Raw genomic sequence first — 15,408 nt, 5'->3', positions numbered from 1 at the left:
AAAGCAGGACCTCCAGACTCTACGGAGGACACCGGCTGAGAGACCACCATGGTACCGGGAATCCCTACGGCCAACGCTCTGAGGGGAAGACTAGGCACCGAAGCTACCAGTTCCAAAGTGTTCCCCTCAGCCCAGACCGAGGAAGTCCCGGTACCGAACCCTGACACTGAGGACAGGGTAGGAATGATGGTTGGAACAGAAAGGCTCCGAGGGAGTCTCGGTTCCGACTGGACAACTCTGCTCCGCTCTACCATCACTGACTCCAACGGCTCCGAGGAAGTTGGAGGTGGAATCGGATGCGTCGAAGTGGGAGCCGGCTCCGGAGCCGAGTGGGCTGGAGCCGAGACCATTTTTGCAAAAACCGGGGACTGGAAAAGCCTCTGGATAACTCTGTCCAAATCTGAGTCTGACAACCTGGAGGATTTAGAGGAAATAGATGGGGGCCGAGACGACTTCTCTCTCGGCTCTGACAGACCAGGGGACCGGCTCCAACACCATCGGCACCGGGTCCGGAACCATGTGAATAATCATCGGCGCCGAAGGAGACTTCGGGGCCGGGAGGGAAGAGTCTGAGCTGCACACCTCCAACGGCTCCGAGACCAAAGGAGCCGAAGCAGGTGATTCGCCTCTCGATCCCCCAACCTGCGGCTCCGACACCAATGGAGCCGAGGAAGGAGGTATCGAGGCAGACCCTTCCACCCGAGGCTCCGAAGCCATTAGAGCCGAGGAAGAAGAGATCGACCTATGCTTCTTGGAAGTCGGTTCCGACGGACTGGTCGGAGCCGACAACCTTTTCTTTTTAGAAGCTGGAGAGGAAGGAGAAGCCAAAGCTTCCTCAAAATAGGGCTTAATAAGGCCCTTAAGGATCAATTTATTTTTACGTTCTTGAAGGACCCTAGAGGAAAAAGCATGACAAACACTACATGTTTCCTGCAAATGTTTTGGTCCTAAACAATACACGCAAACAGCATGGCTATCAGTAATAGACATTTTGTAGTTGCACTTGGTGCACTTCTTAAAACCAGACTTCTTTTCTTTTGACATCCTCTCACACAACTATTCTTACACGAAAAGTAATCTTAAAGTAGGGCATGAGCCCTTGACTCAACAACGGGACTGGCCCGAGATACAGAACTCAAAACGGGCAGAAGCCCTCTAACTAAAAACGGACTTAGCCCGATAAAGTAGAATGTACAGTAGGATGAAAAAATCAAACCTAAAAGTAGACAAATTCAACACACTAACTCACCAATAAGGGCAAAGGCCCTCTGACTTAAACGGGCCTTGCCCGGTAAGTAGAGAAATACCAACCACACAGAAAAAGGTTCACACACACACGAAAAGCTGTTAAAACAGCTGTTTGTTAAATTAGTGAAGAAACCCCTAGGTCAAAAGACCAAAAAGTAATAAAAAAACACTTAGCTCCAGCCAAGTCGAGACCACGTCTAGCTTGAAAAGCGGCAAACGAGATCTGGGGAAGAAGGCGTGGTGCATTCTGGGATAAGGGGTAGCCCAGCCAATTAGAGACTTCGTTCTACTATATAGTGGCCGAGTCGGAGCTGATGGATCGGCTCCGAACCCATCAGTTATGAATGTAGGCGAGATAGGATCCCATTACATCTCCTGTTTGATGAGAGAAAAAAAAAAAGCGCAACCGCAAATATGGAAATTGTAGCGGCATTCAGCCGTTACTGCTCTCTGTTACAAAACAAAAAAAAAAAACAGACAGAACAAAATATTAAAGGCCTACTCAGCCTTCTAATAAGTTAGCTTCTGCATAATGTTATCATGAAATTGTAAACATTCACTAACAAGAATGATGGTTAGGAACATGAGAAAAGTATATTAAATAATTTGTAAATAACCTCCACTTCTTCCTTATTGCACACGTGTACCCTTAGCTTCAATAACTGAAAGTGAAAACTTTGACAGCAATTTCAGTTACCATAAAAGTATACAGTATTAAAAGACTGGAATGTGCAATAATAAATATGAATACGTTATCTACATGAAGTACTGGTTATCAAAAGAACGGTATTGAACTCCACAGGGGGCAAAAAAAGACTGGAACTGGGGGGGTTAACTATGAATGTAAAGAAAATTGGTGCCATGGGTGGGACTGTAGAACAGGTCAGGATTGATGTCAGAAAGTGGGAGGTGACTAGCAAAGTGATAGGTAAAGTTAAAATTTCGGTCTGAAAGAGCTAATTGCTTTTACAAGGCTTGTACTGCTCCTTTAAGTGGAATAAACAGGGCAAGACATAGCTCACCTATTAAATTGTCTTCTAGTGGCAGAAGTCCTAACAGAGCTTGTGCAGTTGGCTGCTCACTCTAATTGCTTTTTGCAATTTTATATTGCCTGCTTTCTTTACTTGTATTACTGTTTGCTCACTAACTAGTGGCTGGATTTCTGGTTGCCGCACAGAGTCTACAGCCAAGCATGCCCACTTCTGCTAGCTCAGTAGAACTGTTTCCCCGATAACGGAAAAGTACCAAAAGTTCAAAGAAACTAATACATTACATTATATTTTAAGTTTCAAACAAAATATTTCATATGTTACTTTACATTTTAAGTTTGAACTTTTTTGGACCTTTATGTATAGACACACACACACACACACACACACACACACACACACACACACACACACACACACACACACACACACACACACGGATTAAAAGCATATCAACTGAAAAGACAAAACACTTTTTTTAGTTCGTATTCTTGTCTGTCTGTGCTCATATCAGATGAAACTACACCCTTAGCCATTTGTCATACAGTAGCTAGAGCCATTATTTAACAAGTCTCATATCCATAACAAGCAGATCTCCTTAAAATGCAGCCCTAATCACTTCCTTCAGCAAAGGATCAACGCATAAATACAGCAGTGTAGTATAATCTTCTAACCAAGGTTTGGAAGCTCAGATTATCAAACCAGTTTAAAAAGTTTAAAAAAAAATAAAGTGGTTAAATTTAAATGAAAGAATTTGATTTGTTCTTTATAACACAAAGTTGGTAGCAAATATTTTTTTTCACTGTATACCTTCACTGTATGAAAGATAAAATATGTCAGAACACTTACATAATTGTGTCAATCATATCCAGACCCATCTCAACACAACAACGAGCATGGTCTGTTTGGGGCTGCATGAGACCAGATACACAGTAATAACAATCCCCAAGGATTTTAATTCTTCTACAATGGTTTTCCTGTAGAAACATAACAAGAATAGCAAATGACTTATTCTAAAATGATTTTCCTATAAAAATATAATGGTACTTACAATTATTTAACAAATAATTTCACTTTTATGTAACGTAAAAAAAATGACATAATAATTAAGGAGTATATAAGGAATAAAACTTCTTTGGACATTAGTAGACACCACAAGTGATAAAATGTGCAAGACACAATGATTTTCTAGCCACCACATGATGTGATGGTCAAAAGAAAGTTTATCAACAGAAGTACACAAGTCCCTCATGACTATGTCAGATTTAAGTGGAATATTATATATATGATAAACAGATCTCAATGTTTTCTCACCAAAACTATCTCAGGTCTCAGTAACCTGAATTATTCTGACAGACTAAAAGCTTTCTTCTGACTTGTTCCCCTACTCAGTGTTGTGATGACTAGAGCTCAGCCTTCCATGGTATGAATGACCCAGCACTCTCAAAATGTTTTAACTTAAACAGAGCTAGTGATAAAATATCCACTGGCTCTGGAGACCTAACCTTACATCGATACCAGATGGGATTACAGGCACATAATATCTAAAAGGAATAGGCTGGCCTTAAATATCATATTCACAAAATAGGAGATCACACATTTTTATCCATGATTTTATTCGTTTCTCACCTGTACTGGGTGACATGGTTGAACATCCTGATGATCTCCTTAGCTATAAATATATCATCAACCTATGAACTTATAAAGGTGGTGGTGTAGTTCAACTAAATCTTTGTATGTACTATGCATATAACTAAAAAGCATCACATATAACAAATCTTAAAAAGTGTGAAACAATTGCATGCCATAAACAAAAATGTACTGTGCAGTGGTTTGCATTGTCGCCTCACAGCAAGAGGTTCTCCATTTCGATTTTTGGCTAGGGTGCCTTCTGTGTGGAGTCTGCATGTCCTCCCTGCATTCAAGTGGGTTTCCTCTGAGTGCTCAGAGTTCCTCCCAAATTACAAAGACATGCATGTGAAGCATTTCTCCCCAGGCCTCTGCTGAAAACTGGCTTGTTCCAAGTCGGACATTCTTGGTAAACAAATGTGAAATAAATATACTGTTATATTGGTGCAGCTGTATGAGAGTCATCATGAAGACAGATAAAAAGTAGCCTTAAAGTCAGAACACTGTAACTAGCACCATAACATAGGGGGATAAAGCCTTGACTGTGGCACAAGTAGTCTAGGATTGATTAGCAGCTTGGACATCTGAAGTGCTGGCAGGGAAGAATAAACGTATCCTTCAGGCACACTTTGGGGTCAATCCCTGATGGAAGCTAGGGAATTGCATGGAATTATTGTTTTAACAGATGCAGGAAGTATTGGGACTGTTGGGTGGCAGATGTTGTGGCAAGTGTGTGGATTACTATCCATGTGGATCTTCTGCAAAGACTGTACTGTGAAGCAGTATGGCTCACATAACTCAGCCATAGCAAGCCAAACAGGTGCTGCTATTGTTTCATGTAGAAATAGCATGGAATGAAGAGTTAGGGAGTAAATACTGGTATCGAAAGGGTGTACAGGCTGTATGGTGCCTAACTATGCTAGCGGGTTTGTGTTTTAGCACTTCTATGGGCTACAGAAATGCAGTATATTTTCCACATCCCTCAAGAGGTCAATGGCCCACCTACAAATACTAAGTGTGCTTCACAGATGCCCATGTGAGGTCACATAGCTGACAGAGCCTCTTAGCACACATACTGCAGGATTTGTTTATATTGATGTTTTTAAGAACCAGCTATAATGCCAGTTTGATGGAGAGTGTTATCTTGACTGAAGCTCTACCGCCATGGCAGGGATAATATGGGGGGGTGGGGGTGGGGTTGCAGGCTATAATCTACTTAAGTTACGAGTGTTGTGTGTTTTTACAGTTCATGCATACCTGTAGGGCAAGGAATGTGTCTTAAATCTAATGCCATCTGATATGACGGTATTCAGATGTCCTGCACTGGGTCATAATTACAATGATGTTGATATGGTACTGTTTGTATTACATTGTTGTATGGGGAGTGGAATATCTGAAGTGTGTATTTCTCAGTAGGATGCTGGATGAAATGGCTCCTGAGAGTACTCATAGTAGTATAGTGAGAAAGGTGTATCCCAGATGACTAGAGAATAAGCACGTTAGTGCCAATGCACAAGAGCAAAGTGGAGATTCACAAGTGTGGGCAGTGCAGCAGTATCAAACTCCTGCCACAATGTATGAAAGTTCTGGAGACAGTAACTGATAACTAATACACAGAGTAGTACGAAGTAAGATGGGAGATGAGCACTTTGGATTCAGATCAGGATGTAGCACAAATAATTCAGTGTTTCCAGTGAGACGGGTAGTTGAAAAGGGGCTAGAGATGAGGAAAGAGGCCAACTGGGCATTCCTAGACTTGAAGACAGCTTACAGTCCCAATTAAGCTGACTTGTGCAGTCCTGTGGTGCTTTGAAGTCACAGAAACATTAGTAAAATTAGTGAAGCTATGTACAACAACCCAATGGCTCAACTACAGAGTCTAGACTCACAGAGGGGCTCCAAGTGGGAATGGATGTGCATCAGGGTTCAGCTCTGAGCCCTCTGCTGTTCATACTGGTGATGGACTACATTAGCAAACAGGTCAGAGGGAGCAGTTCAGCAAAGTTGTTGTATGCCGATGTTAAGGGACTGTAAGCACTCATTCAGAAATGATAAGGGAATGGAATGTAAAATTGAAAGCAAATGAAATGAAATGAAACTGAGTACAGATAAGACAGTTGTAATAGCAATAAATGTGGAAAATCAGCAGAAGTTAACAACTGAGATAGAAGGGAAAATAATTGAACAGGTTAACAGCTTCAAGTGACTGAGAAGGATTGTTGAGGAAAATGGAAGTCTGAATGAGGAGGTCAAAGTTAGAGTCGGGGGCTGCAGCCATCTGGAACAGAGTGTCAGGGGCACTGTGTGATAGAAGAATACCAAAGAAGCTGAAAAGTAAGGTATACAAACAGTGCTGTGACTGGCACTACCATATTGTAAAGAAATCTGGGTACTAAAGGCAGAACAGTCAAGGAAGCTAGAGGTGATGAAAAAGAAATACCTGAGATAGGTCATATACACTATAAGGCAGAAGGACATCTTAGGACATCAGCACAGAAGCCAAAGTAGCTCCAATTGCAGAGAAGGTCAAAGACAACATATTACAGTGGTTTGGGCACACGTGCGTAAAAGCAAAGACAATGTGGTGAAGAAGATTTGGAATAGGCAGGAAGAAGGCAAAAAAAGGGATCCAGCAAAAGAGATGGATGCTTTGTGTAAGAGAAGACCTGCGACAGTCAGACATAACTGTCAAAGAAGGTAAGAGAGTGGCACTGAATTGAGAGAAATGATTACAGTTGACACAACAGCTTCACCCCATGTAGAAAATTGGAAAAAGTTGATAATGATGATATTTCTAAATAGGAGCCATATACTTACTACCTGCTATTATGCTGTATTATACTAGTTGCTTTGAGTGCTCTGCTGTGGATTGTGTTTGATTTGGGTGGTGCACAGGTAGCACAGCACAAATCTGAATATAAACTATGAAACTTATCCAGTAACCACCCAAGCCATCAGTGTTTACAGTTTGGGTCCTCACACACAAATCACTTCCTCAAACCCAAAGAAACTGCAGAAAATGTTGAAGCATCTGCTTTATTACTGAAGTGGTAGGGGGAGGGAGACTACACTGGACAAAAGTCATTTGTGTGTTAGTCTATGATTCCCATACTCCCCTTTGTGCACATACTTGACTGGCCTCAGTAAGGAATCAATGTAGGCGATGTGCACTTCATGGCCTGTGTAACATTTACAATCCTCAGTTGTATCATAATGTGATAGACAGAGCATTATAAGTTAGACCTATGCTACTTCCACAGTTCATGTTTTATTTGGTTGGGGCAGACGTACCCACATAACCACATACCAGGACATCTGGTTGCAGTCTAAAGTGGTAAACTTTTGGTATGTTGCAGCTTTCTGCAATTGCACTGGGTGTGTCTCTAAGTTACATCCACCTGCCATACGGTTGTAAAATTATCTACCATGATATAAAAACTGTTCTGAATTTCAGCCTTATTAATGCTGAAACCACAATATTATCAAATATTTATGTTTTTAATGATTTTTACATGTTTTCAGCTGACTGTTTTACAAATAATGCATTATTCCAATTTCAAGGATGCACTCTGTCCTTAATGTATACCTAACTTCAAATGACAATACCTCACAATTGCTTCAAGATAGTCTAATGAAATTTTTAGGAAAACATGTACTATGAGTCTGTCTTATGCTGTATACCACATGACCTAATAGCCATTATGAAACAAAACAGCAACATGCCTGTCACAACAAATAAAAAAATGTGTGTGTGTTATGTTTTGTTTTTCCCTGCCATTTATCAAGCCTCCAGTTTGTCAGACACTATCTAGATCAAGGGAGGCCATCATCTAACCAGTCATGAGGATACTTTGGGGTACTGCCAGTTGGCATCCGGGCAACAAAAGCATTTTTTTTTTGCTTTGGCCAAACCCCTTACACTACTGGTGAAATATGCACTTACATCATCATAAAGACTCCTTTGTCTGTGCATGTATGCAAACCCACATTCGCAGACAGGGGCTACCCTTTATCAATATCAGTGTGTCTGCACATGTCCATCTTCCCAACAATAGGTGATGTCAGGCCTGTGTTCTCAAGCAAAGTCTTATCATTAGCACAGTGGCATGACTTGAGTAGCAGTAAGCATCCCTCCCTAAGGCTAGTCCTGCCATTCCTTTCTGCCTGCAACGTCAGGTACCTCAGCCACTAATTAAAGTTAGTTTACCTAGGCTGCAGGTGAGGCTTTATCCTTCTACAGCAATGATGTAGACTAAATAAGTGCACTTTGCTATAACATTTACACATACCTCTCAATCTCTTAGTGGAAAAAAACTGGACAAGCCAAACATAATGTGGGGACAAAGGTCCAAACTAAGGGGCAGACTTTAAATATTGCTCCTATAAACTTAGAAAGATAATAGAACAGCAGGATTTTCATTAGTATGCATATTCTTAATAATATGAAGTCTGAAATTCAAATGCCTGTCATTATTTAGTGGCATCAGTACCCAGTTATTAACAAGAAAACTACAAATGATATAATGAGCAGACCAAAAATATCAGTTAAAATCAGAATCTTCTGGGGAAATCTGTACAGCTGAGAGGTATGCATTCAAAATAACAGCAAATATCACTTCTTCAAAGAAGAGAGTCATTTCTGTTTTTATGTCAAAAGAACATGCTAATAAAATTTTGTGTGTGTGTGTGTGTGTGTGTGTGTGTGTGTATATATATATATATATATATATATATATATATATATATATATATATATATATATATATTTAAAGATAAAACATCAGTTTGGTCGCTGAGTGATAGGGATGGAGCATAGGGATGGTGCTTAATATCAAATGTATGGATAGACAAACGTAAAATGTTGAGGGTCTGTTTTGTCATGAAAGGTAATTGAGGTTTGGAGGGGGTAAGAGCCCCCCCTGTCCACCTTAGTAATGTGTGCTAACTTTAACACTGCCCCTTCCACCAAATTTAACCCTAAACCTTAACTTAAGAAAAATCTTCCAATAATACAGCCACTATTCAGATAAATTTGAGGCTAGTGTTATGGGGGGAGATGAAGATCAGGAGAGGAAATACTTTTCCTTTCCCAATTTTTTGTTTTTTTAATGTTTAGAGTGTTCAATCTTCTGTATGTTTGAACTTCTTACTGTCAGTTTTTTGACATTAAGTACATATGATCATATATATGACAGCCTTACATATAGATAGACAGATATCTGTCTACACACACACACACACACACACACACACACACACACACACACACACACACACACACACACTACATTTGTTGGACTGAAATATGAAGTGAATGAAAAAAAACAGTGCACCCAAATGACTATATTAGACCACAGATGGTACCTAGCAATAAAGGATCCTATTTTTTTTTCATAATCATTGATGTGCACAGGGCTGGTATGTAATACATCTGTGTACCAAAGTTATGAATGATTCCAAAGATATATATGGATCTGCTGGAATCACTGTTATGGACATAGGTAATATCAACAAAAAATATCAAAATGCAAAGGTAAACATGCTTTTGTTCATGCACTGGGTTTACTCAACAGAATATGCAGCGTTAAAAAAATAAAGCCCACCAAAAGATTTTTCTAGTCAACCCTTTTACATTGTCCTAAAGGAAAATGCTTGACCAACAGAAAAAGTGCAGAAGCCATATGGAAGAATCAGGGTTACCAAGGAGTCAAAACAGAGACTGATACTGGGAGATAAACATGATCAGGAAAACCAGAAGCAACAAAATGAAAATGGTGAAAAAGTGGGAGAGTTATAAAGCATCAGTCCCTCTAGAAGTAGTTTTGGTGTGTGAACTGTTGTTCTGCATGAATCAGTGGATGAAAATCACCAGAAGTCAACTGGTGGGAGAACTGTAAAGCATAAATCCCAGTCTACACATCATTAATGTTTAGTAGAACACTGGATAGCTGAAGAAATGACTGCAAACAAAACAGTTTTGGGGTCTCATTTATATTTGTGTAAAGTTTGCCAGTACCAAATACATATTATTTTGTGAAACATCTCCGTACAATATGCAGTCAGAGGTATTTTAAATCTGCAGTGGTGGAGTTCTATTAGTGAATATTTTATATGTCAGTAAGAAAGTACTTACTCTTTCATAAGTGTTATGTATATAAACTTGATGCAGCAAGGTAATAAAGGCTGGAAAGAAGCAGCTGTGATGTTTAGCTGCTAGGGAGAACAAAATATGTGTTGATCATATTATACATAAACTTTTCCTGTTTTATGGAGATAGACGTCCACATTAATGTTCTTAGTTTAAATTATGAAAACATATATAAGTATTTCTTACATTTGCAAAATAATTAGCTGTTTTTTTCCAAAAGCAACTCATTTTGGCTGAAGACAATCATCCTGCAGATGCAAACAATTTATCATGAGAGATCTGAATAGTGTCTTCTGATTGAAATCTAAAGAGATATTGGCAAGCAGTTCAGTATGACAGTGTTTCAGGAGTGAAATATGTAAGGTGTAATGTAATTACTTTTTAAAGGGATATTGGCAAGCAGTTAAGTGAAAATAAAAAGTAAGTTAAGAAATGAAGCTTCAATAAGTGTGGTGTGAATATTTATACTCCAGGACTGTCCTCTGTACTATTAATGGAAGGAGACAGTTCCTAAATGTTTTAACCCATGCATGGGTCCCATCAAATTATTGATAGTATGATCCCAGTTATTCTCAATAGGAACAATATATAATTATCAACCCTGGGGTTGGTAATGCCAATCTAACAGCAAATGTGATAGGCTAATTCAAGCACATTCAAGAACCAAAAGGGAAATTGGCTAGATTTAAAAGGGCCTATAAGACCAGCTAGCTTAATACTTGCCTATGATTCTATGAACCTGTATAAGTTGTTGCCTCAACAGCAGCCCTAGCAAAGTATTTTAATGCAGTAAAAATAACAATGCATATGGGTGTGGCCAAGATGCCTAACTAAGTGCAGCAACCAGTGAAAACTTTTCTCTGACAAAAATATAATCAAAAAAATTAAAATAAAAACTGGAAATACGTGTTAGCTAATTTTATTTACTAATAATCAGAAAAAGATTTATAACTTAAGTTCTTCAAACACTGTAATTATTCTGTCATAATTTCAGCTACTGGTTAAGAGTCACTCAAGAAATGATTCTTAGGATTCTTTGCTAAAAAAATACTTGGTCACTAATATCCAGTATGCAGGATGTATTACTTAAAATGGGTAGCTAACTAGCTCACTGATAGAACCCACGCAGTCAAAATAGGGGAAGACACCTCTAGTAGTAGACCCAGTGGTGTACCTTGGGGACTCTACTGTTTGGGATATACTTTTCTGAGGTGCAAGCCAAAACCAGTGGTCTGTGAGTGACCAAGTTTACAGATGACTGCAAGCTGGGTGTTGTCTTAAATCCCCCTAGTGGTGTGAACATCCTCCAAGATGGCCTTACCCAAACTAATGACTGGTGCGAGAAGCATGGCCTCAAACTGAATGCCATGAAATGCATCATTATCCCCTTTGGGGAAAATGGCATCCCCACTAATTACATTAATAACAAAATACAAACCACACAATCAATTGTGAGGGACTTAGACAACCAGGTTGAGAGCAACCTAACTTTTCACAACCACTTTGCCTCCATTGTATGGAAGGCTTTCTACATGGTCCATCTCATAAGTAAGGGTATTTCATCCAGGAACAAGGAGGTCATAACATCCCTGTACTCCTCCCTTTTCAGACCCATCATTGAGTACAATGCCCCCCTCAGCATGTACCTTGCCAAGCGCATGCAGCAGCTGGACAGACCACAGAGGTTCCTGACCAGAAAAAATCAGGCTCTCAAACACCTATTCTATACAGACAGGGTAAAAGCCCTGTCCCTCTACTGTGTCTCATACAGACTGTTCAGAGGTGACCTGTGTCTGACATACAAAAGCCATCTCAGATCCAGCCTTGATGTAGTTGATTCATATCTGTAAGTCAAACTCCACTCGAGAAAACCACATGCAAGGCCTCAACCTGGTCCGTGACATTAAAAAAACTCGTTGGTGGTGCAGATTTGCTTCCTAAAGACTCCCCAATCTGTGGAACAGACTCCCTCTATATATCAAGCAGAGTACCTCTGTAGCCCTCTAAGAGGAACCTGGACGACTGGATGGGAAACAGAAACTACCTCCCCCCAGGATCCCACCTGTGTCCCTGCTGGACAGGGTAAACAGGTGCTGACTTTGTGGGAACATGGGCAAAATTATTGGCTAGGCTTATAAGGGCCTCCGGGCCAATAGCCTAGTATCACCTTATGAACCTATAGATTAATCCATATTTATTAAGAAATTCAAGAGCAAATATACATGAAAGAAGCAAACATGTTACAATAACAAAGAATATAACAGACAAACCAGACACCAAACTAGAACGTTTCAAAGAAGAGACCAGAAAGAACAATTATAAACACTTATGAATCAAGAAAGTACACAAATCAGCAGTATGGAAGAATAACTTGAGGTGAGTCTCAGACTGAATTTTATTTAAAACAAAATAACTGGCTCCTAAAAAAACTTGATGATTTAGAAAACAGACAGAGACAAAAGCACATCAGAAATTATAGTATACTTGAAAAGTATGAAGCAGACAATATAGTAAACTTAACTACCTGGCTAAATAAAACATTAATTCTACCTGAAATTTTATCTTTTAGAATTGAAAAGGCACATGGGTCACCGAGAGCACCATCAAAGAAGGAAAACTCACCACCATATTCAATTATAGCGAATTTTATGACTAGCTTAGAAACTAAGATCAAATATTAAAAACAGCATGGTCCAGCCCACCTATTAAAACAGGTGAATGTGTAGTCAGATTTGACAATGTTTATTTCAGTAAAGTAACAAGTAAAAGAAAATCTTGTTTATCACTGATCAAGGAACTTAAAAAGAACAATACTAAAGCTACTTTGGTGCTTCCTGCAAAGATCAAATCATTTCTTTCTGAAAAAAACAAAATATTTAACACTCTGGAGGAGGCATCCACTTTTGTTAACAAAATAATAATAAAATCCTTAATAATACTGAAGAAAAGGAGTGGGAGACAGCATGAGCTAAATTCCTGGAAAACTGCTTCTAAAATTAAAAAGCCTAAAAACAAGTGATTTTCATTCTCTGATTGCAGGACTTTTATTTTCTGAAACAAAAGATTTGCCCTTTAAGTAAAAGGTTTGTACTGGACTTTAAGCTTCAAAACAAATGTAAGTATGTATTTATATTTTGTAAGCTAAAACATTTTTCATGATAAGGGATACAAATGGTTAGTTTTATTGTGCTATTGTATTTATAGTGAAATACATAATATATTTAATTTATCTAAAATATAAGTGTATTTCTAAATGTTAAATAAATACTTCCTGTAACAGAATGTCATTAAATTAAAAGCAATAGAATTGGTAATGTTAAGACTAAATAAGTTAAGAATTTTATTTGTTCGACTTTGCTTAGTATGTGCATTGCTGGGTTAATGAATGTCAGATCTAAGTAATAAGCTAATTAGAAGTGCTGGCGATTTTGTTTTCTTTGTTCCTGTGTAACACATTCCTTTCACGCGCCATTTATGAAGCAAGTAAACTTAGAAAAAGCTTGAACTAAAGAATGCTTCATTTCTGTCAGAAAACTGTATTCTTCTCACCTTGAGCTCTCCTGAAGAAAATCTAGGTCAAAGTTCATCACTGGTGTCTGTGAAAAAAATAACTTTTTCTTTCTTCATTTTTTAAGAGTATATACGTAAGAAATCTACTCAATATAACATGTTTTCTTTTCTTGGAAGTGAAGAATTGTTAACACAAAAGTTACAGTAATGTTTTACACAGCTATGTTGCTAACATAACATTTCTTACAGTTTGCATGTTAATAGCGTACGCCATAGTGTCATTAACTCTCATTGTACATATTATCCGTACATATTAATTGAAAGAAGTAAAGTTAAGTGTTTGTTGCTGATTAGAACAGCTTAGAAGAAACAAGAGGAATGAGAAACCTACAGAGGAAATTAACAGCTACTGTGTGCTGTGAGTTGTCATTTTTACATGCTATAGTCAAATTCTGATGTCAGTATGTGAAGCTTAAATCAGAGCAGCAGTTCATAATGGCTAAAACATAGTTAAATTAAATAAGCAGGAATTATTTTATATATAGTCAAAATTGCTTATAATACTAGAATTAATAAGAAGTGTGAACATCTTATGAATAATATGCAAATAAATAAGCAATGAATACTTAATATGTATGTTTAATAAAATAGTAAGTTATAAAATATGTATAGATACTATAATCTTTAATAAAGAGCTGATGATTAAATACCTTTTTGATTGGTGATTTTATAAATACAAGATAAAATAAGGCAAAATGCTAACAGAAAAATAAGACAAAAATATATTTAAATAAACTGCTTTTAAGAAAGATGTCTATTACATATACCTGCATAAGGCAGAAACCTGAATGTACAAGATCTCATATAATTTACATAGAAAATCATATAAAATATTTGAAAATAACCTGAAAGCTGAAATGAATTTGAAGCTTTACCATGTGAACTTTGAAGCTTTTTACATGCTTTATATTATTAGATTCACTAAGACTACTTGAAATAACTCGTCTCACAATTCACAGCTGAAATTTAAGTGCTTTATACTTAATTGGTACATCCATTTTGATACAATGTAATTGGATTTTCAATATGTTTGACTGTGGAAGGGAGAATGAGATATGAATTGAACACAATGTAACTTTTGAACACAATATGGACTGCAAATATTTTTTTAAACTCCACAGAAATAGCAAGACCTTCTCTTTAACCTCAGTAATGTGTATATCTTTATGAAGTAGTGTCATAAGCTAAAGGATTTTTAAATATTTTGATATTTGTCATGTTAAGTGTGTTTCACAATTTTGAAATACAGGCACTTGTACTTTAAAAATTATTTCAGAACATTAGTTAGATCCACATATGATTACCAGTCACCTGTTAAGTTTACAGATGTCTTAATCTCTTCAGGTCCCACTCTGTTGTACTTATTTAATTAGAGATCTAGTTATACTAATTTTGAATGAGTGAATAATTTAAGAATATTTAATGGGTAATTTATACTACTATTGCAAAAACAGGTATCTAATACACTATTTGCTAGATTATTTAACAATTGTGATTAATATAATAGGATTATTAAAGTTTTATGCAGTAGTGGGGGAATAGTTTTAAATGGCAAAATATATAACTAAATTAATAGTCTCGTCATTATTTGTAACATATATATATATAAATATATATATACATATATGTGTGTGTGTGTGTGTGTGTGTGTGTGTGTGTGTGTGTGTGTGTGTGTGTGTGTGTGTGTGTGTTACTCGTAAGTCATGGTAGCTTCTGGTTAGTTTTTTGATACATTTTTAGGTGTTGGTAAGAACAGTGATAGGACAGTAGTTTTTCTAATTGATAGCAAACTATGAACTTTGGTATCCATGGTAGGTTATATTT

General features: G+C 37.7%; 1 protein-coding gene across 1 annotated transcript in view; it reads right to left on the bottom strand.

The window, feature by feature from the left end:
- The window catches only part of ADCY1 (adenylate cyclase 1), a 1,911,278-nt gene that overhangs the window by 1,250,745 nt on the left and 645,125 nt on the right, over positions 1 to 15,408 (bottom strand). The window contains exon 6 of the mRNA XM_044065602.1: positions 3,087 to 3,214. Coding sequence (XP_043921537.1) covers positions 3,087 to 3,214 — 128 coding nt within the window. The remainder of the gene's footprint in view (positions 1 to 3,086; positions 3,215 to 15,408) is intronic.

The sequence above is a fragment of the Protopterus annectens genome, chromosome 3.part0 (assembly GCF_019279795.1).
Source record: "Protopterus annectens isolate FY-2018-M chromosome 3.part0, PAN1.0, whole genome shotgun sequence".
NCBI classification, from domain to species: domain Eukaryota; kingdom Metazoa; phylum Chordata; order Ceratodontiformes; family Protopteridae; genus Protopterus; species Protopterus annectens.
This window is presented reverse-complemented; position numbering and strand designations above follow the sequence as displayed.